The 20,818-nt window shown below is 36.8% G+C and overlaps 1 protein-coding gene across 6 annotated transcripts in view; it reads right to left on the bottom strand.

Moving 5' to 3' along the window:
• Positions 1–369: 369 nt before the first annotated feature.
• The window catches only part of smash (smallish), a 598,237-nt gene continuing 577,788 nt past the window's right edge, over positions 370–20,818 (bottom strand). For all 6 annotated transcript variants that reach the window (XM_069842563.1, XM_069842564.1, XM_069842565.1 and 3 more), the window contains 6 exons: positions 19,119–19,510; positions 17,370–17,616; positions 11,535–11,773; positions 8,725–8,867; positions 5,238–5,402; positions 370–2,377 (listed from right to left, as the gene is read on the bottom strand). In XM_069842563.1, coding sequence (XP_069698664.1) covers positions 2,355–2,377; positions 5,238–5,402; positions 8,725–8,867; positions 11,535–11,773; positions 17,370–17,616; positions 19,119–19,510 — 1,209 coding nt within the window. In that variant the 3' untranslated portion in view covers positions 370–2,354. The remainder of the gene's footprint in view (positions 2,378–5,237; positions 5,403–8,724; positions 8,868–11,534; positions 11,774–17,369; positions 17,617–19,118; positions 19,511–20,818) is intronic.

The following is a 20,818-nucleotide window of genomic DNA, read 5'->3' on the forward strand; positions in this document are numbered from 1 at the left end:
ATTTAGAATTTTGAGAACTTAGTAAATTTTAAAGATCTATGTTCTTTGCTAAATGTCTTCAGTTTTCATGATTATTTTCATGCTCATATCTCCAGTTTATATTTTTAATTAAACCAAAAAATACTTAGGCTCTGTAGATTTTAGTGATGCAAGTTCGAACTAAGGGAAACTTCACAGAATAATTGTAATCTTTGTAAATATGATGATTTGAGTTTGAAGGAAATCCTGATCACAATTTAATTCGTCTTGTGAAGTCAGCTTAATAGTGTATAATAAATGTACCGGTACAAGTTTAGTGTAACATAATACCATTGTACCTGAAAGAAAGTTGTTTTTCAATGAAGGATTGTAAATAAAAATACACAAAGCTTATTTATACAACTTCGCCCTTTCCTGTTTTTAGATTTATTGTCTGTACTAGATTTGGGATTACAACTGCCTAGAATATAAGCCACGTAAATACAACATAATACAATATTTATCATACAAATGTACAAGTTTTTCAAAGGTGTATATGATGCTACAAACAACACATAAGTATCTGAATTGAAAGTTAGATATTCTAGAAGAAATTTCTGGTGATGTATTAATCCTTCATTTTATGTCATAAAATGAATTACAGTTCAAAGTTAAAGAAATCACTGGCTAACTTTATCAAGAGAAGTAATTTACATTTATGTAAAAGTAATAAATATAAAGTTTGTTGGCTCATGTTGTGAATATTATGATTTAACAGTCTCCCATTGTGACAAGCTGGGTGGCTCATCCTTGTAGCCACAGATGTCGCTAGTGACATATGTCACATATTAAATACATGCCCAGTGTATGTACAATACCTACACGGTCGTGTCACCAACCTATGCGTAACCCTATGTAGTATCAATTGTTAACCTTCACTTTTCTGTACAGGAATTGCAGTTTAGAGCCTACAAACTACATGTGGCTATTGCCGATTATGTGGTAACACAGTGGAAGTCTATAATTATATTGTTCAATTTCTCCAGATTGCATTTGTTTTTCTCTGGCACAAAATTGGCTACTTGAGTGCCGATCCATTTGAAGTTATATAATATCTTATATTGGTCGATTGTTAATTCTCACCTCAATGGCGGGTTTTTTACATCAATATTTATATGCACGAAGAGGGAAATGAATGTGTAGTTATTAAGTCCATAATAATGTGATTATTGTCCACAAATTACGCCATGCAGAACTGAAGAGCAATTTCGGAGAAATGTTGTTTTGTTATATAACACACACAAGGAAGTTATTGTGGCTGTACAGCAGAAAATTCTGGCGAACTTTGGGATTTTACTCTTGCATTTTTTAAAGATTTCCAATTGTATCTTTCCCTCCTATATTAATTTTGGAATTTTTAGGGGTATTATTTGGCTGAAATATATACAAGTTGTGTTCTAAACTTCTACATTGCAGACAGTCTAACATAAACTTTGAAACAATATTAAACGGTGATATAATAACAGAAACAAGTTTGTCTATAAAATGTCAACCACAGGAAAATGTATAGTCTATTTTTAACACCACATTTTTACTTTGAGATGATGTACCGTGATCATTCCATAAAAATGGAGTTACATTTTTATTATTAATATTATTATTACACTTTATTACAAAACGTCGCATTCTGCATTATTTTAACACACTTACGATTTTTTGCATAGCCCGTAATATTGCTAAATTAGGGTGATCACATACATTCATTTTTATGGTTCACCAATATATCAATAACTTCGTATTGTAACTTGTTTGATTGTTACTCTTTTGTTCGTTCATTAACACCACAATATTCACTATGTTCTTCCTTACATTGATCGATGGCTTCCGTTCCTTCGGCACACACTTCATTTGGGCTGTTTGTTGACTTGAAAACTACTTCCGGAGACAACACTGCAATACTGCATTTCAAAGAATGCAGATTCCTATCTGACCCAATTCTCTCTTCCAAGATTATGGTCACCCTACACAAAACGCTATGAATTTCTGATTACAGAAGATACTGAGTGAGGTCAGCAATATTACAACGGCATCCTGGATCACAACTGTACAGTCAGAGCAAACATCTTCTAAGCTTCGTCTTCTGTCCTTTGGTAAATCTATTGCTTACCTCAGATTTCAAGGAATAACACTTCAAATACTGATTTCTTTTCAGGGTGCAAATGCTGTGAAATATATCACATAGTCCGACCACTGAAGGTTACATAATATTTGTACATGTGAATTATGTACTATACACAGTTACGTAATAAGAAGCTACAAATATTTTACACATACTCCAGGCCATTTGCTGATGACGCTGCATATCATATACATTGCGTTGTGCTCTGCTAGATGCCTTACACGCAGCTGAATTTAACTCCTGAAAAAAAAAAAAAAAAGACATGTTATTATATTTATGAACTGGATTTAACTATAAAATTTTCAGTGTATGTAGAGATGCCATATCTAAACGCAGAAATGAGGACATCATACCAATCAAACCCTCCCAACCTCTAGATGATATCTTACAGTTATAAATTCACATAATGAGGCAAAGTTATTTAATTTCTCACAATTAAAATAAAGTCAAATGTTTAATATTGCTGGTGTTAAACAGCAACCTCGTATGTCAAAAGAAAAAAAAAATAACCAGCAGTGTCAGAGTTGTAAGCTCCAAAACCGGTTGTGGAGCTAGATTGGAGCTTGAACTTGCTTATGTCTGTGGAAGCACCAGAGCATGCAACCAGTCTAGTGGAGCGCTCCGCTCCGTTTAGTCCCTGTCTGACATCGCTGCCCTAAATTGTCTTTTCGAATCTTCTACAAACACATCTTATGTCCAGGCGTGGATACAAACTTTACAAGGAGATATTTAAATATCCTCTTACGTCAGATATTTGTTCATTATGAAGATATGAAAATGTTTTTATGCTCGACCATGCCGAAATGTAGTAATTATACACCTGGTAGCAGCCCTTTAATGGACCTCATTAAAGTACACCTATTCATTAAAGTTCAGGCATTCCACCAATCAGAAAACACCATTGTAGCAATATGAAAGCACAAGTATCGATTATTCTCGGATATGCAATCGAAAGACAACTAGTGAAACGTCACGGAGGCTGGAAATCCAATACTGTCGCAGAAGGTTATGATCTGTTACTATAATAATTAGCATTAATTGTAAATAATATTCAAATAAATTCAATTTGCCATCTCGTTTTTCAATGTCTAAATCAGTTTCAAGGTTATATCAAGATTAATATTCATTTTACTCTCTAGATTATATCAAGATCAATGACATTTGTTCCTCGGAAAAAATCAATACTTTCGCGTCTGCGCACATCTCACAATTTACGAAATATTGCACAAGGTCAGTTCTGCTCCCCAGTCAGATAAGAATAACATGAATATTTATGAATAATTTCAAGTTAGAAATATGGTCGAGCATAAAAAGTCGTATGAAACTTGTCTATAATGTTAATTAAGATGCTCGTATGAAAATTATGAAACTCGCTTGTGCTCGTTTCATAAACATACTCGCGTCTTAATTACTACCATTATAGACTCGTTGCATAATGTACTATTTTGCTCTCCTGTAAAATTTTGACATATGAGGTTGCTGTTCAACGCCATCATTATGCTGCATGTTTTGATACCTAATTCCTAAATTATTCTGATGTGAGAATGCATGTACAATGTATACATTTTATCTTTCCACACTTGTGTACGGGACTAGTATTGGCAGCAAGTAGCTGCACGTGGTGCCATTCAAGGGCATGCATAGTTGCTGATAAGACAGCTGTCTGTTATTGCGTGCAGTTTTGAGTTGAGTTTCAGAGCAGTACATCTGTTAATGTGCAGTGTTGAATTTCATTTCTCTGTTTGGTGTGTTGCTTCAGTCATAGTTCAGACATTTTTACCAAGCACATGATGTGATATATATTTCGTCACAGCATGTATGTGAACCTTACATTTTCACATAAACGGTGCCACCATTAACAACCATTACAAATAACATTTCTTTGCAGTATAATTTAATGAAACTACCCTAATCCCACTAGCTATCTCCCCTCTTGCTCTTCAGTCCATTGTCTATTTAATACTTATCCCACCTTGTTTTTGCTATTCATTATATATTCACTTGTTCACATATACCGGTACCTTACTGTTTATACCAGTTCGATTCATTATTCAGTTCACTATTTGCTATAATAACTTGCGTGCACCGTCAATAATTCCTAGTATTCACACCTTTGTTACTCTGATGCCTTGATATTAATCTTTCTATCTCTTCTTTTCTTGATCTTTTACTAGTTCACTAATATTGGTCACTTATTAACTCGAAAAATACTATTCACTAGTCCTTTTTTTTATCCTATTCACACAGGTCGTTATTATCCCCCTCTTCATAGCTAGCATTTTCTTCACTTGCTTCTCTTCCTTATACTATCAAATCCCGTCTCCCCTACCATATTTTTCACCAATTTTCGCTTTCCCCCATATCTCACTTAACATTTGAGTGTACCCACAAAGAATTTTTTGACACTTCTGTAAACCTATTTCTTCTTCTTCTTCAGTCCCTTCTGCTGCTAAGTGTCGGGTTCGCCTCTCTCCGTCCATTTCATCCATTTTTCCCAGTCTCTACACATTCTCTTCATCTCTACCATTGTTTTTCCTTTCTGTTGGCCTATTCTTTCTATTGTATCCTCCCATTTAATCCTTGGTCTTCCTCTTCTCTTTCTTCCTTCCACTCTCATTTCCATCACCTGTTTAACCTTCCATTCCTCTCCCATACGATATACATGCCCAAACCATTTCAACTGCCTTTCATTAATCACCTCTGTTAATACTTTTCTCATTTTAACTTCTTCTCTTATCCTGTCATTCCTTATCCTATCTCTTCTGGTCTTTCCTACAGTTCTTCTAAGGTATTTCATTTCCACTGCTGTTAATTTACTTCGATGTTTATCTAAGAGTGGTAAGCTTTCGGTACTATATTGTATTATAGGTTTAATTATTGAATTATATATCTGTATTTTTGTCTTAGTGGTTAGACCTATTTTTCAGTAGTGTATATTGTTAATTTGGTTCTGGTTTGTATTTTATTTTAAATTATATTTGTTCTATCTTTACATTTTGTATTTCTTATCACTGTTATAATTTATAGTTGTCTATAGCATCACCTCGATGCTCATGGCATTAGATACAAATAAATAAAATAAATAAGCATCTGTTCTCACCGTCATCACTGGAGTAGCAATTGTGGCAATGCAATTTGTTGTTACGGACCCGCACGTCGGTGCCCATTAGCCCATCACCCAGCTGCACATGGCAGACGCAGCACTTGAAGCAGTCGATGTGGTAGAAGAGCCTCAGGCTCTCAATGATCATTGCGGCCCCACGACCTGCAGTACAGATATACAAGCCAACTCAGTATCTGTGTAACACTGCCAGTTCAGACTTGGAACGATTTTAATTCACAGTTCATTTTGGTGAATATAAAACCTAAAAAGAAAATATTGCTACAGAGAAATAAAAATAATGGCATTTCTACGTACAATACTGATTAGAACCAAAGTAGGCCTAGTAATACAATTCCTGATCAAATGAACAATTTTCAATTAGTAGCATTTACTCAAGGATTACATTAGATAATCATGTTAAAAAAAGAAACGAAATTAGAGTTTTATAAAACAGTGCCTACTGCATGTGTCATCAGAAACAGAACTTTACTTAAAAATGTAGAATTTGATTTTTACACAGCCTAAAAGAGATCTTTAAGCCCGTATGGACAACAGACCGAAAATCCAATTAGAATATTGAAAACAATTAAAAATATCTCATTTTAATTAACTTTGTTCATGATGGGACTCAGTTACACTGTCTTTGGTCATCCTCCATACAGTCCCAAACTGGGACTGGATCTTTAAGCCCGTATGGACAACAGACCGAAAATCCAATTAAAATATTGAAAACAATTAAAAATATCTAATTTTAATTAACTTTGTTCACGATGGGACTCAGTTACACTGTCTTTGGTCATCCTCCATACAGTCCCAAACTGGGGCCATTAGATTTTTATCTGTCCCCAAAATTTTAAGAACATATGAGAGGACTGCACCTTGATTCTGATAATGGTCCACACCTGTGGAGTAACGGTTAGCGCGTCTGGCCGCGAAACCAGGTGGCCCGGGTTCGATTCCCGGTCGGGGCAAGTTACCTGGTTGAGGTTTTTTCCGAGGTTTTCCCTCAACCTAATATGAGCGAATGCTGGATAACTTTCGGTGCTGGACCCCGGACTTGTTTCACCGGCATTATCACCTTCATATCATTCAGACGCTAAATAACCTAGATGTTGATAAAGTGTCGTAAAATAACCTACTAAAAGAATTCTGATAATGCAGTGCAGACAGAAGTGAGGCTGTGGTTCTGTTACAGTTAAATATTATTGTACAGTGACGATATCAAGAAACTGGTCTCCCATTGGGAGAGATCTGTTGATTTCCAGGGTGGCTATGTGGAAAGATTATTATAATATAATTATCCATATTATGGATATCAACACTAAAGCTGTAGGAAGTTACCATTTTTTGTTTTACCCAGATAACTATACTCACTTTCAAATAAAAAATTAAGAAGAGGTGCTTGAATAATCAGAACTGCAAAAAATTTCAGGGTTCTATGTTTGAAGAATAATAAGATGATCATTATGTGTACATAAAATATTGTGTACTATACAGACTGTATGTATGTATGTATGTTCCATATGCATGATTAAGTTTTTTGATGGTATATTGGTACATTGTTAAAAATTATACCAGAAGTTTTAAATTTCCATTTCAAGCACTAGTTTACAGTCTATACAAAACTAGAAAGGTATTGACAGTTCTCTCTCGCAACGCGGAAAGGGAACGACGTTGTGAAGTTGTGCGGTAGTGCAGTGCGGCTCTTTGCGCTGACTGACTGCCGTTTCGGAACTGAGCAGCTGACACGAAATCGTAAACTCATAAATTTGTATCATACAGTAGTCTTAGACCAGACTAATATAATAATAATAATAATAATAATAATAATAATAATAATAATAATAATAAACGTATGAATGAATGCGAATATGGTACATACGCTAATGTGTAAGCAATAATTTCTCTCCATTAATATCTTACGACCATTGATTTTTTATACTTGAAACCTAAATTCTTTAAGACAGTGTGCAGAGAAGAAACACTGCTGTGAAAAAATCCGCATCTCGAAGCGAAGTTTGCAGTTTTTGTTTAATGTCGGTAATATAAATATACATGCCGTCGGATTGAATCCTCCTGAAAGGCATCTAAATTTGTCACCTGCTTTTCCACTTTCCTTTTCTTTCCCGGCATTTCAAGTCGGGAAGGTCCATCCTCTTGCTCATTCATTTTAAAATTTTCCTTTCCTACTTTAACAACGGTATTCTTTTCTATTTTGAGAACCTCTGCAGTACTATTTATCACCTGTTGTACAGTAATAAGAAGCCCACCATTATCTCTTCTTTGTCGAAATAGTCCCGCACATTACAAACCATTTCTCTCGCCTGACTTGTAAGAGGAGCAAGCATCTTTTCCGTTACTTCTAGACCTCTTGCTGTCCTTTGTAGCATTCTTTTCTCCCTTTGAGCCCATGGTTTGTTTTGTGCCGCTAACTGCAGGAGTGATGCCTTGCGACATTGTATAAGTGAAACACACGGACACTATAATACACTCACAACTAAATTAAATTTTAAACTAAACTCACACTAATTCTATCTTCATCAACAACAAAATATCTACGAAAACAATAGCCACGACAGAACATCAATACTTGCTGTAACACATTAACGAAGATTCAAAACTTCCGAACAAAGCACGTGCTCGCTGCGAAACAGTCAGCAATAGAGTTGGGCAACACGATTCTTTTTCAGGAGTCGATTCCAACGATTCAATCATACATTACGAATCGATTCTAACGATTCGTTCACGATTCTTCAGTCTGCAATTTCAACTATTCTTTTGAATCGTCAATGAGTTCACGATTCTTCCTACTCTGCGATTCCAACGATTCGTCAACGAACGACTTACAGGACACTTTCCTTTGCAAACCACGCGTAGAACAAAAACGTTCTACATCTCTCGCATAGATGGCATAAGAGGCGAGACATTGGATTGTCTCTTTCTCATTGGCTGGAACCATTTAGCGTGACCTCCATTAATCTACAAAATTACCCAAGATAATGTTTCTGAATTATAATTTATCAACTGAACCTTATTACGAAGTACATTTTTTGCATTACATCTCTATTTAACTATGCACATTTCAGGTTTGTGTTCATTATTTTCCATACTTAACAAATGCAATATTTTGATTTCACTCTCGCTCGGGAGTATTCGGCACGGTTCGGAAATGTCCGCTGACAGGTTACATCAAACAAGTAAATAGAATCGTGGGTTACGATACCATGTCAATTCGTTACTATTCTTTTGAACGACGATTCATTGATACCACGAATCGATTCTTACGATTCTTTATTATTAGTCGTTCGAATAAACGATTCGTTCACAAATCGATCCAACTCTAGTCAGCAACGTCAGCCTGTTATCATGGACTTTGATTGGCTAGTTTGAGCGGTTGCCATGGTGATGTTTAGAAGCCGCTGAACTGTCAATACCTTTCTAGTTTTGTATAGACTGTAGTCGACATAATGTTAATGGAACTTACCGAGTTCCTCCCCACAGTGCGAACACTTCTTCTTACCGCTGACACTCAGCATCTTCTCCTGTGAGTCACCACCGCTGAGCGCAGGGTTGTTGGGAGGAGGGGCCTGCTGCAGCTGTGACTCCCTGTTGGGACTGTCTTCAAGCCTGTTGGCACACATTCCACTCATGACAATACCATTAGGGTTGCCAGTCCTCCCGTATTTGCCCCTAATTTTAACAGACTCTCACCTCCCGAATTTTTCTTCCCTTAGAGCATACGTGCTCAAAACGACAAGCTGAGGAGATTCAAAGAAATGCATCCCGCACCACAAGGTAATGCATGTAGGGTGGGAGACGATTTCAAGAAAGAACTGAAGCAGCGGCTGATCATAGTGTTTTGCTCATGAGAGTTTATGTATCTAGTTACTATGATGGCCATAAATAGAACAAAGTTATGCTACGAAACATTTCATTGCATTAGTGTTAAGTAGGGCTTAAGCTGGGAAATAAGTAATTGTTGCAAAAATGCACAAATGGAAAATTATATTTGTGCAAATTGTGAAAATCTTGTGCAATATTATAAATAGTTCTACAAAAAGATAAAATTAATAAAGTATGCAGAAACAAAAAGTTGTGTAATTTGTTTCTTGGAGTTTTATTACTTTCAATCCATCTTACCACACTCTAGATATACTTATGTAAGTAAATCATTAGACGTAGGTATGTGTAGAATCAATTACTGCTGAATTTACATCACATTAAAGTACGTTATTTTATGGGCACTCTAAACATTGAAATTCTTTACGAGTAGGCCCTTCAAGATTTTTTTTTATTGGGTTATTTTACGACGCTGTATCAACATCTAGGTTATTTAGCGTCTGAATGATATGAAGGTGATAATGCCGGTGAAATGAATCCGGGGTCCAGCACCGAAAGTTACCCAGCATTTGCTCGTGTTGGGTTGAGGGAAAACCCCGGAAAAAACCTCAACCAGGTAACTTGCCCTGACCGGGATTCGAACCCGGGCCACCTGGTTTCGCAGCCAGACGCGCTGACCGTTACTCCACAGGTGTGGACCCTTCAAGATTTATTGCTAGCAGAGTGCTAACTCTTTTTACTGAAAGGCGGTTTCTAATTCCAGTCTTTACAAGATGCATGCAACTAAATCCTCGCTCACAATTTACAGTATGCGATGGAATTATATAAATCAATTAGAAAAAATTGGTCACTAAACTTACATGAATTGCACCAACTCTTTGAAATCTATTCCTGAACATCTATTGCTCAATACCTTTTTGAACATTGCCCATGCCATTAGCATTTCATTTAAATTCAGATTAGTTCCAACACATCTCTGATTTCATTTTCTTCATTACCATCTTCGTTTCTGAAGTCCAATGTGGTTGTCGCATTTTTGCACGTTTACATTCAAAGTTTGTTGCATTTTGGAAGTCGAGTATCAAAATGCGACTATGGCTTAAACCTTGGTGTTAAGATATATTGAAAAAGCTAATGCTTGTTGGAAAATAAGACATATTTAGTGTCGTGAACTAAGTTACATGCAAATAATATAGCCCAGCTTTATTCTTCAGTATAAATTCCTAAATTTTTAACCTAAACAACCAAACCAAACAAATTAATTATGTTTATGAACCGTTCACTAACGTGTACATCCATTAACATAATTAATCATTAGGCTATAGCCAAGGGGTAATTAGCCTAACAGAAAATAGTTTCAGAAAATGAACATTTTTAACGGCCCCAGTGTGTCATTTTCATTTTCAGTTTATTCTTTTTACATTTTACTGTCATTTTGTTTCTTTTTCATTGTCCATGGCCATGTAATGTCGCCTTATATTAGTTTTATACATTTCATGTATAATTTTAGAACAAATAAGGCATTTGATGTTACCTTCTTGCTCGTGACAAAAGAACGTTTCTTCCCACTCAGAAATAAATTTCCGTTTTCTGGAAACAGGTCCAGACGAACACGTCTTCGACATAGACATTGCTAACAACAGTAAGCTAAATGCCACCACTGTCTCGAGTAGTGAAGGGGGTGAAAGGAGGTATGTACGTAGTATATCCCTTTCCAGGGGTTGTAGTTAAAACTCCACTTTTGAACACCTATAGAGCATTTTTCTCCCGTAGTTTTGCATAATGTAAAAATCTTCATCTGAAGACAGGATGACAATCTGCTCACGCTATATAACGGGCTGATTTTCGTAATTTTGAAACTGAATTTTGTTGGATTTCACTTCGATTTATATTTTAAAAAATTTAATTACAGAGAATTTTTTAACATTGTGTTGTATAGAAATGTCAGGGGACCACGTGAAGAGTTCGAAATATTCACGATTTCGAATTGGACAAGTTCGACTGCATTTTTTTTTTTGTAATATAGGAGTTCATTTGCCTTCATTGTTTTTCTGCACTTATTAAAAAAAACTTGTCCAACAGTTCGTGTCCAAATCTGTGGAGTAACGGTCAGCGCGTCTGGCCGCGAAACCAGGTGGCCCGGGTTCGATTCCCGGTCAGGGCGAGTTACCTGGTTGAGGTTTTTTCCGGGGTTTTCCCTCAATCCAATATGAGCAAATGCTGGGTAACGTTCGGTGCTGGACCCCGGACTCATTTCACCGGCATGATCAGATGCTAAATAACCTAAGATGTTGATAAAGCGTCGTAAAATAACCTACTAAAAAAAACAGTTCGTCCCTAATCTTGACTGCCCTTACTCCTTATCCCATGCAGAAACACAGATTCCTCTATTGGGGCTGTATAGGTCCTAGTACAACATTTCCCAGACGTAATGTTGTGACACAAATGACGAACCTTCTCCTGCTCGGAGCAGCATTCTTGCCGTCATGCAGGCTGACCCTGTTCTGCACCCTCTGTGTCAGAGTCTGGATGATGGCGTCTGGTAAGGGCTTGTCCTGGCGAGGTGATGGCTGTGGCTGTGGTTGGGGTTGAGATTGAGATTGAGGTTGAGGTGCCCCCCATGGGTGCGAGGGCTTCCTTGGTGACACAGCATTCCTCTGCTGCTGTTCAGTGATGCGGCGATGCTCAGCTTCCTGCAACATAAACAGTTGTGAAATCACTGACATTCAAAATAAAACGCAGTTCTTGGTCCTTACTGTCTTGTGTGCACACGTGGTGAAGTTGGCTGACTAACACATACGGGCTATTCCATCTCAAATCGACCAAAATATAGAGAAAATTGACCTTACAATTTCTAAATACAATAAAACTTTTTTTGTACGTAGAAAACTGTGATACAATGCTTTGTGCAAAGTTTGAGGCATCAGAACTTCATAGTGTTTAAATTAAAAATATTTAAATTTATCGTATTTTCATAAAATTAGTAACTTTAAACTGTTGTAGCTCCGAAACCCTTTCACCGAATGATCAAAATCATGGTTTATTTTGATGCTGAGAAATTTAAGTTTATATTGACATTTAAACAGATTTTCTTACTTTTTATGGAAATGGAGAAATTTAGATTTTTCCTCATTAAGACGCCTTTGCCAAGGAAAAAATATATAGTTAGATTCCACATTGAAAGTACAAATAAACACATATTTTTTTACTGATGGCACGTTGATAAGAAAGTATTGAAAATATCAAATAAAGCAAATAAATAGTACGCGCGTGAACTAACCAGCTGACTGTGAGGTGGGAGCTAGCCGAGGTAAGCAAGGCCAGGAGACATAAACACGTGAAGTGTCGTCTAGTAGTCATGGCTGTGCTAGCTTTGTCACAGGTTTTCATAAACAGGAGTAAAGTGACGCCCAATGCTCGCTTATCTTCAGCTCTCGGCCAGTGCGTGCGGTACTGCACCATTCAAGTCTAGGCGTGTGAAAATAATCTATTTAATACCCTCGAAACTTATTGCCATACCACTAACCAAACAATGCCGAATCCCTCTTAATAATGCAAGGTTTTTTCTCAATATTTTTTTACATTTTTACAAATTGGCAAAAAGCCTAAAAGTAAGTAGAATCAGATTATCTGTCTCTCTGTATACAATAAAAATAAGTATTACTCCTTAACATAACTTACCAAATGTCAGCTTCAAAATGAGCTCTCGTTCAATGTTCTGCAGTAAATGGTTCCAGAGTTCTGAGCGCTGAAAGAGGCTTGTTTTTATAAAATACGCTAAATTTGTCGCTCAATAATATGAAAACCATTTGACTTTCGATAGTATATTTTTGAAAATGCACTCTCCTCAGCACCTTGTATAAATAGGGAAAAAATTAGAGTATAAAAAATGCTAGGTTTTTTTACTGATCGATTTCATATGGAATAGCCCATACGTATCAACAAATTATTTTTTTAATAAAATCCTCATCAACTGACAAAAGCAGGTTAAAAAAAAATCTATAAACCACAGCTATACCTGTGTGGTATATCGTAGAAGAACACTTAAAGCAGAGATGTACAGGGTTAAGCATAAGGCATAGCCTGGTTTCAATTGCATAGTGCAATGATGCTCTCTGATCATGCGCAAGTTTCGATTGTCAGCTGGATTGAAGAAGGATTGCCATTAGCAACCATGGCATTGTGGTTAACAGAACATCGTGCATTTGTCGTTGAGATTTATTTTAAGAATAATGAGTCACCCATGTCTATACAAAGAATATTTCTTTGCCACTTCGAGCTAGGACGTCATGACAAAGTCCTCGACCATTGGATGATTGTGAGGTGGGTAAACAGTTCCGTACCCCTGTAGCATGCTGTGAAAAAAAAAAAATTGCTCTGGCTGCCCAAAGACACAATAAACATCTGAGCGATGCAAGAGGTCCAGAATGCACTATCCGAAGTCCTCAACAATCTGCCATTAGACACGCCTTGGCACTGGGAATGTCGGCACTTGAAGAGCATGGTATTTGCTACATGTCCTCAAACGTTGGCTGGCATCAAGGATCAGATAAGAGAGGCCATGCGAAACACTCCCATGGACATATTGCACGCTTTCGTTCGAAGGTTGGAAGAATGTGTTGTCCATAATGCATCTATCAGGCATCATATTCAAAAAGTGAGATATCAAAAACAACATAATCACTGTCTGTGTTATGTAATAATTTTTAAATATATTTTTCCATTACTTACGCCATACTGCATTTTGAATACCTATCCTACTATGACTTATACCTAATCCTGTATAATTATTTCGAATAAAAGTTATTCAGCTTCCTCCAAGTGAAGGCTGGCTAGAAGACAAAGCTTACCATAAAATTGTTGTTACAATGGAAAAAAAATAAATAAAAAATAAAACAATGGAGAAGAAAAAGAATAAGAAATAGCACAATTAGAAATAATTGAAAAAGACTAAACAAAACATAATTAATTCCAGTAGAAACATAAAATTTCCTAGTATCTATTAGCTATTGGGTGATCACAGTCGTCTATTTGCAAGACCCAACTTAAGTGAGCAGATCGCCATAGCAAAGAGATCAATCTATACAACTGTAGAGATGGTTTCCTAGGATTTTTATAGATCCCTTCACTGCAGACATAGATACTTCAGTGACAAGAGTTTGTCCTAGACCAAACTGCTTACAAAAATGCGCGAATCTTTTTGTGATGGTTCCTCTAGCCCCAATCAATAATCCAATAACTTCAATCGATGTTAGATGATATTTTTCCTTATAATATGGTATAGTGGGGTCGTATATGTCGCATGTTTCCTGATGTACCTCAGCAGGTTGATTTTCGTATGTTTCCATCCTTACAGTTGGATCAATTATGAATCCGCTTGTTGATCTTGTCGGGATAGCGATGATGTCAATGCGCCTTGAAGACCCATTTGTGGACAAACCATGGACCTCCTCCTCTACTTGGTAGTTTTTCCCTCGTAGGGCCGATGCTAGGAGGGATCGAATCTTGTGGTGACGACTATTCCTCAGTAGTTCTCCATGAGGACAGGCTCCCAGAATGTGAGCAAGTGTTTCTTTCTCACTCCGACAATGTCGGCAGTGGGTTCCATTCTGAGACCTACCTGGTAGAGCACGTACTGGACATACATTGGCAGTCATCTTAATAGCGTCCAACCTTCAATTTGTTCTCACACTATCTGATTGTAGTATAGATAACAGCGACCAAAAAACAAGGATGAATAAAATTATTTCACAACAGAAGATGATATGCATACGATTTTGAATAATCAACGAAAAGTTACCAATACTTGTACATTACAGTACAAAATGAATAACTTAAAAATAACTGTGTCCATGTATACAACTTTCGAAACGAGAATGTGGATGCCTTAGCAAAGAAGGGTAGCACTGCTACTTACAGACCTGTTACTAAATCTATGTATTACTCTGTGAAGAGATTTATTAAATCTACATACTTAGACTTCAACAAACAAAATTTGATAACACAATCTCAAGGGAAAAAATGGAACTCTCTGCATCATAATCCAAAGTTAATTCTTGATTTACCACGCAAATCGTCTGTAGCTGCATTTAGATTGGCAACAGGCCATGACTGTTTGGCCAAGCACCTGCATAGAATTGGAATATATCAGTCCCCTAACTGCCCATTGTGCAACTCAAACCAAGAAATGGATTCGGAACACCTCAAAATCTGTGCTTCAGTGGCTAACCATGACAATATCTTTAAAAAATATTGCAGTGCAAGAGGTCAAATGACTTTATTGTTAAGCGCCTGGCATTAGAAAACAACAACAGATCTCTTCTGTTGGGGATGGCATTGAAGCATGGCTTTTGGAAGTCTATTCCGACTTCCAAAAGCTTGACATAGGTGGGAACCCCATCAATTAAACCCTTATGGGCTAGCAATCTGTTAGACCTCCATTTTATATTGCTTTCAAGTCTCATACGAAGCCTCGGATTAATAATTAATAATAATCAATGCTAGATTAGCAACACCTTCATACTTAGGCAGGGCTGATCATATTAGGAAGTTTAAATGTAGAAAACAAAGAATGGACGTGGCAAAATTTTCCTTTGTTAACCGCACAATAGTAGACTGGAACAGCTTACCTGTGGCAATCTTTCAGGGTGGTCCTCTTAAAATCAATACATTTAAGATGATATGTAATTAAGTTGATATGTAAATAAATTAAGGTGATATGTAATTAATTAAGATGATATGTAATTAATTAAGTGATACATAATTGCTTAAATTGGTAATAGCTAGCTGAAATAGGTTAGGTTTACTTTTGGTTATTGTAGGGGTTATTATAGCATAGTTTTTATTTATAGTCCTAGGTTTATTCCATCTATTTATTTATAGTTAGAAGTAAATTTACGTTTATTTTATTATTTTTTATTGATGTAACTATTATATTATTGTAATGGTATTATTGTACAGGGACATCATTTTATTTTTACTAACATTTTTAATATTAACCTGGCTATACCTTTGGATCAACGCCGTTTGCTACCCCCTTCCACGACTGGAATTCGATGATACTGGCGTAATATACAAACAAATCACTTTACTAGGTATAGGAGAGAAGAAAAGTAGTTCATCCATTTACGTAAACTAGGAAATATCGCGATTTTGAGTTTGATAATTTTCATTAGGTTTTTGTTTAATCAAAATACAGTACAGTATTAACAATGAGTGTTTTTACTCATGAACTGAGTTGTCCATGTGGACGTATTCATTATGCAGTATATATTATACTGCCTACAGCACATTGGTGTACAATATAGAGAATGAAGTTAAATTGAAAAATAATCATAATATGGATATTTAAACACATTTTTGAAAATGGTGGCCGTTCATTTCGATACATGCTTCAGTTCTAATGTGCATATTATCGGACTATAGACTGTTGTACTTAATCCCAATTACCAGTTTCATCCTTCGTAACTAGTAACTCATGTTGAAATAATTCTGTACCTACTCTATAAAAGAGCACCTTACGTACTGTAAATTCAATCTTCACTTCTGCCCGATCCGAAAAGATAAAATTACTCAGATATACTATTACTGTCCATCCAAGTGGTTATGTCGTAGGATCGTAGAAAGGGAGGAAATCACATGATAGTTAATTACTAAACGAGGCCCTTTTATTTAAGTTATTTTAAACAGTTGTATAATATTACGTAGACATCCAATTCCTAACAGTAATTAATGTTCTCACAAAAGAGCTAAGACGACAGCCCAGCCAGTAGCTGGCAAATAAAAGCAGGTGAGGGAAACCGGGATACGACATAGGCAAATGGACGACAGTACCTGTGCGAAAATGATTCAATATTGAAAGCTCTTTCGTCACTGGAAAACGCGAACATATTTTTGGAACATACTGTTTACTTTGACCATAAGGCTACTATGACTGTGTATATATATATATATATATATATGGTCTTGGATCTGTGTGCAGGATGGTTGAACTTCATTAGTAGAAGACGTGGGAGTGAAGTACATTTAAAAACTCAGATACAATAAAAATTGAAGTAAAAATAAAATGATGTCCCTGTATAATATATACCACTGCCACCGGGTGTATACCCAATTGTAGTGTTAATAAATACATAATAATAATAATAATAATAATAATAATAATAATAATAATAATACACAAAATTTAAATACCGATAATGTAAATTGTAAACAATTTTAATAATAACCCCCCCCCCCCTTGACAAAATTCTGCGTACACCACTGTCAGTGATGTTGGCCGGGACGCACCTGTATGAGCCAGTGCTGGTAGTTGTAGGCAGATTCACGCCCTGTGCCGCGCTGGTTGTCTGGCTTCTTCTTGGCCTGCATCCACATATCGTTGGATATGAATCGGGACCTCGGGACCGCACTGAGAGCCTGCAGCGTCTGCCGACTGATGGGCTGGCTGCCTATGTGGGCTGGCACGGAGTTGTGATGGACGTGTGTGGACTCGACGTGTTGTGGGATTGAGTCAGCTGACGGCATGCGGCTGTTCCTGTGAATTAATATTAATTGCCTTCTTCACGAAAGATCTAATTACGTACTGCTGGTTCAGCCTGCCACCTGACAACACGTGCTAACTGCAGTAATAGTGCAAATCTTGTATGATTATGTAACTACCGTTTACTCTTTCTAAGTCCGGAGTGATTGGACAAAATCTTACTGACCTCTTATAGTGCCAATGTGACGGAATCCATAAAGCCCCAGAGTTGCCCATAGGGGGACAGACACCACTCGAGTGTGGGGGCCCTGCCAGATTTTTAGATATTTTTAGGAGAAGAAGACAGAAAATTTGTAGATGAAAGAAAAATTCCTCAAAAAAAAAAAAACTAGTCGATTAATATAATGTGTCTCAGTGAAACTTACAGCAGAGTCCTTACAGGCCAGTTTCTATCTGATGCTTTTTCAATTCACTGCGGGCTAAAGCAAGGAGATGCACTATCACTTTTACTTTTTAACTTTGCTCTAGAATATGCCATTAGGAAAGTTCAGGGTAACAGAAAGGGTTTAGAATTGAACGGGTTGCATCAGTTGCTAGTTTATGTGGATGACGTGAATATATTAGGAGAAAATCCACAAACGATTAGGGAAAACACGGGAATTTTACTTGAAGCAAGTAGAGAGATAGGTTTGGAAGTAAATTCCGAAAAAACAAAGTATATGATTATGTCTCGTGACCAGAACATTGTACGAAATGTAAATATAAAAACTGGAAATTTATCCTTGGAAAACATGGAAACATTAATGTATTATGGAGCAACAGTAACAAGTATAAATGACACTTGGGAGGAAATTAAACGCAGAATAAATATGGGAAATGCCTGTTATTATTCGGTTGAGAATCTTTTATCATCCAGTCTGCGCTCGAAAAAGCTGAAAGTTAGAATTTATAAAACAGTTATATTACAAGTTGTGTATGGTTGCGAAACTTGGACTCTCATTTTGAGAGAGGAACTTAGGTTAAGGGTGTTCAAGAATAAGATGCTTAGGAAAATATTTGAACCTATGAGGGAGAATGGAGAAAGTTACACAACGTAGAACTGCACACATTGTATTTTTCACCTAACATAACAGGGCTTGTCAGTATATTTTTCATTAATAATCTTCCTCATATGTAATCGTGAAAACTTCAACAGTTCATTCCATTGATTACAAACTATCTTCCTTCTGAAAATTAGACCATTTTACTTCTTCTTCGTCAAAAAACCTTCAATGTCGCGTGCTATAGAAAACCCAAAACTTGCCCTGAATCCCCTCACTTTTCAATTCCAAAACATGGTAACCCTAATTAGTGGTAGTATTTACTTAAGTGTGGTTAAATGCGACAGGCTCACGTCAGTACATTTACTTGCATGTAAAAGAACTCCTGCAGAACGAAATTCCAGCACACCAGCGACGCTGATACAGTATAACCTCGGCAGTTGTGAGCGTCATTAAATAAAACACAAAATTATAATCGATTGCAGAGGTCAATCTCGTGAAGTATCTAGTCCTCACCTGATGCTGTTCTCCCGCTCTCTCTGTTCCTGGCTCACAGCTCGGAGGGGCTTCGCGGGGGGAATGGGAGGTGGGGGTCTGCGGTTGGGGGTTGCCCGGGGGGTCGGTATTACAGGACCCTGCCTGAGCGGCAGCTGCTCTTCTTGCTGCAGGTCTGGTAGAGACAGCCGGTAGTTGAGAGGCGTTGTGGACTGCGCCATGGGTGATGTTGGGGCGTGGTAAGTGCCGACACTGCCCGCAGGCACCATGGAGATGTCCTGCAGTGAGAGGTGTGTGGGGGGCAGGCCGGTGCCCCACGACTGGTGCCCCAGGTGCATCTGTAGATTCTCCTTCTGACGCAGCAGCTCCTCGTTCTCCCTCTGTAATCTTTCTCGTTCTGCTTGCAAAGCCTCCTGATGAGGAGAAACAGTGTTCATTGTTGTGCAAGAGTGTGTGAGCTTATGTCATACTAAGTGTTCACATAGCATTGCTTCATATGTATCTCTACAGTGGAGAACAGATTTCTTACTGGTTTCATCATCAAGTTAAATACAGATAACTGAAATGTTTTACGTACATTACAATCATTACTTTGTCATAGGATACAATTTCTCAATTTCGTATTTTCCGGGAGGAGGGAGGAGGAGTTAGAGTTTACTATCTTCAAATTCTTTTAAAAATTCGTGTTTATCTTACAATTAGTGTGATAGAATAGAAAAAATATCATATTTACTCACGTAATGGATGCACCCCAATTTTTCGTGTTAAAATTAAAAAAGAAAAAATTCCCCACCTGCCAGCTGCTATGAACATAAAACAAATGAATTGAGGATGTGGAAAGATTTCCCTACCTACTGCATTCTTTAAAAAGGTCACTCACCTCTAATTGTAGCCTTACTGTGAGGTGAAAACAAGATGGTAGCTGTCTCAATGCATGCATTGACAGACCTTCAGAACACAGGACGCAACTATAGTTTAGACAGTAGATTTTTGTAAAGAAGAAAGAGCATGTTATGGCCCAAAAAAATAAGGTATTTATCATATTTTCACTTCAGAGTTTCGGTTAAGCAGGATTTACTGCATATTAATTTTAAATAGAAAATATCACTCGAAATTGAGAACTTCCTTCATCAATACATTATATTCACCTTTCAATACTACACAAGATTGCAAATTTGTACACTGGTGGCCATAATTCTGGAAACTTTTTGTTTCTGTACTGAATTATTATAACATTTGTATTAATTCACAGATTTATACAATAGAAAATGTTATTCGTGACTGACCCGTTACCGATGGGGTTATAATAAAGGTATTATATTAAATCCTGACTATTTTAACAATAAATTATCATTACTAAGTGGGAAATTATGTTCTTGTCGTTTAAGATCTAAATATTAATTTCAGATTTCATTATAATTTCCCATTATTTACTGTTATAAAAACTAGTTCATTGTTGAGTTTATGATTATTGTTGATCAGTAGAAGTATTGTTGAGCACTGGTAGCATAAAATATGGACATTATTAATTTGTTTCTATCATTAGTCTGACTTAAGATTTCGTTAGGTGAACACCTGATTGCTTTACAACAAACTTTATTGATCATTTTATCACAATGGCTCCACGAAAGGACTGAACACCTTCTAGGGCAGCCATACTTCGAGAAGAAGGCTACACAATCAAGGAAATTGCAAGAAAACTTGGTAATGGTGCTACATTG

Source organism: Periplaneta americana, chromosome 12 (assembly GCF_040183065.1).
Source record: "Periplaneta americana isolate PAMFEO1 chromosome 12, P.americana_PAMFEO1_priV1, whole genome shotgun sequence".
NCBI lineage: Eukaryota > Metazoa > Arthropoda > Insecta > Blattodea > Blattidae > Periplaneta > Periplaneta americana.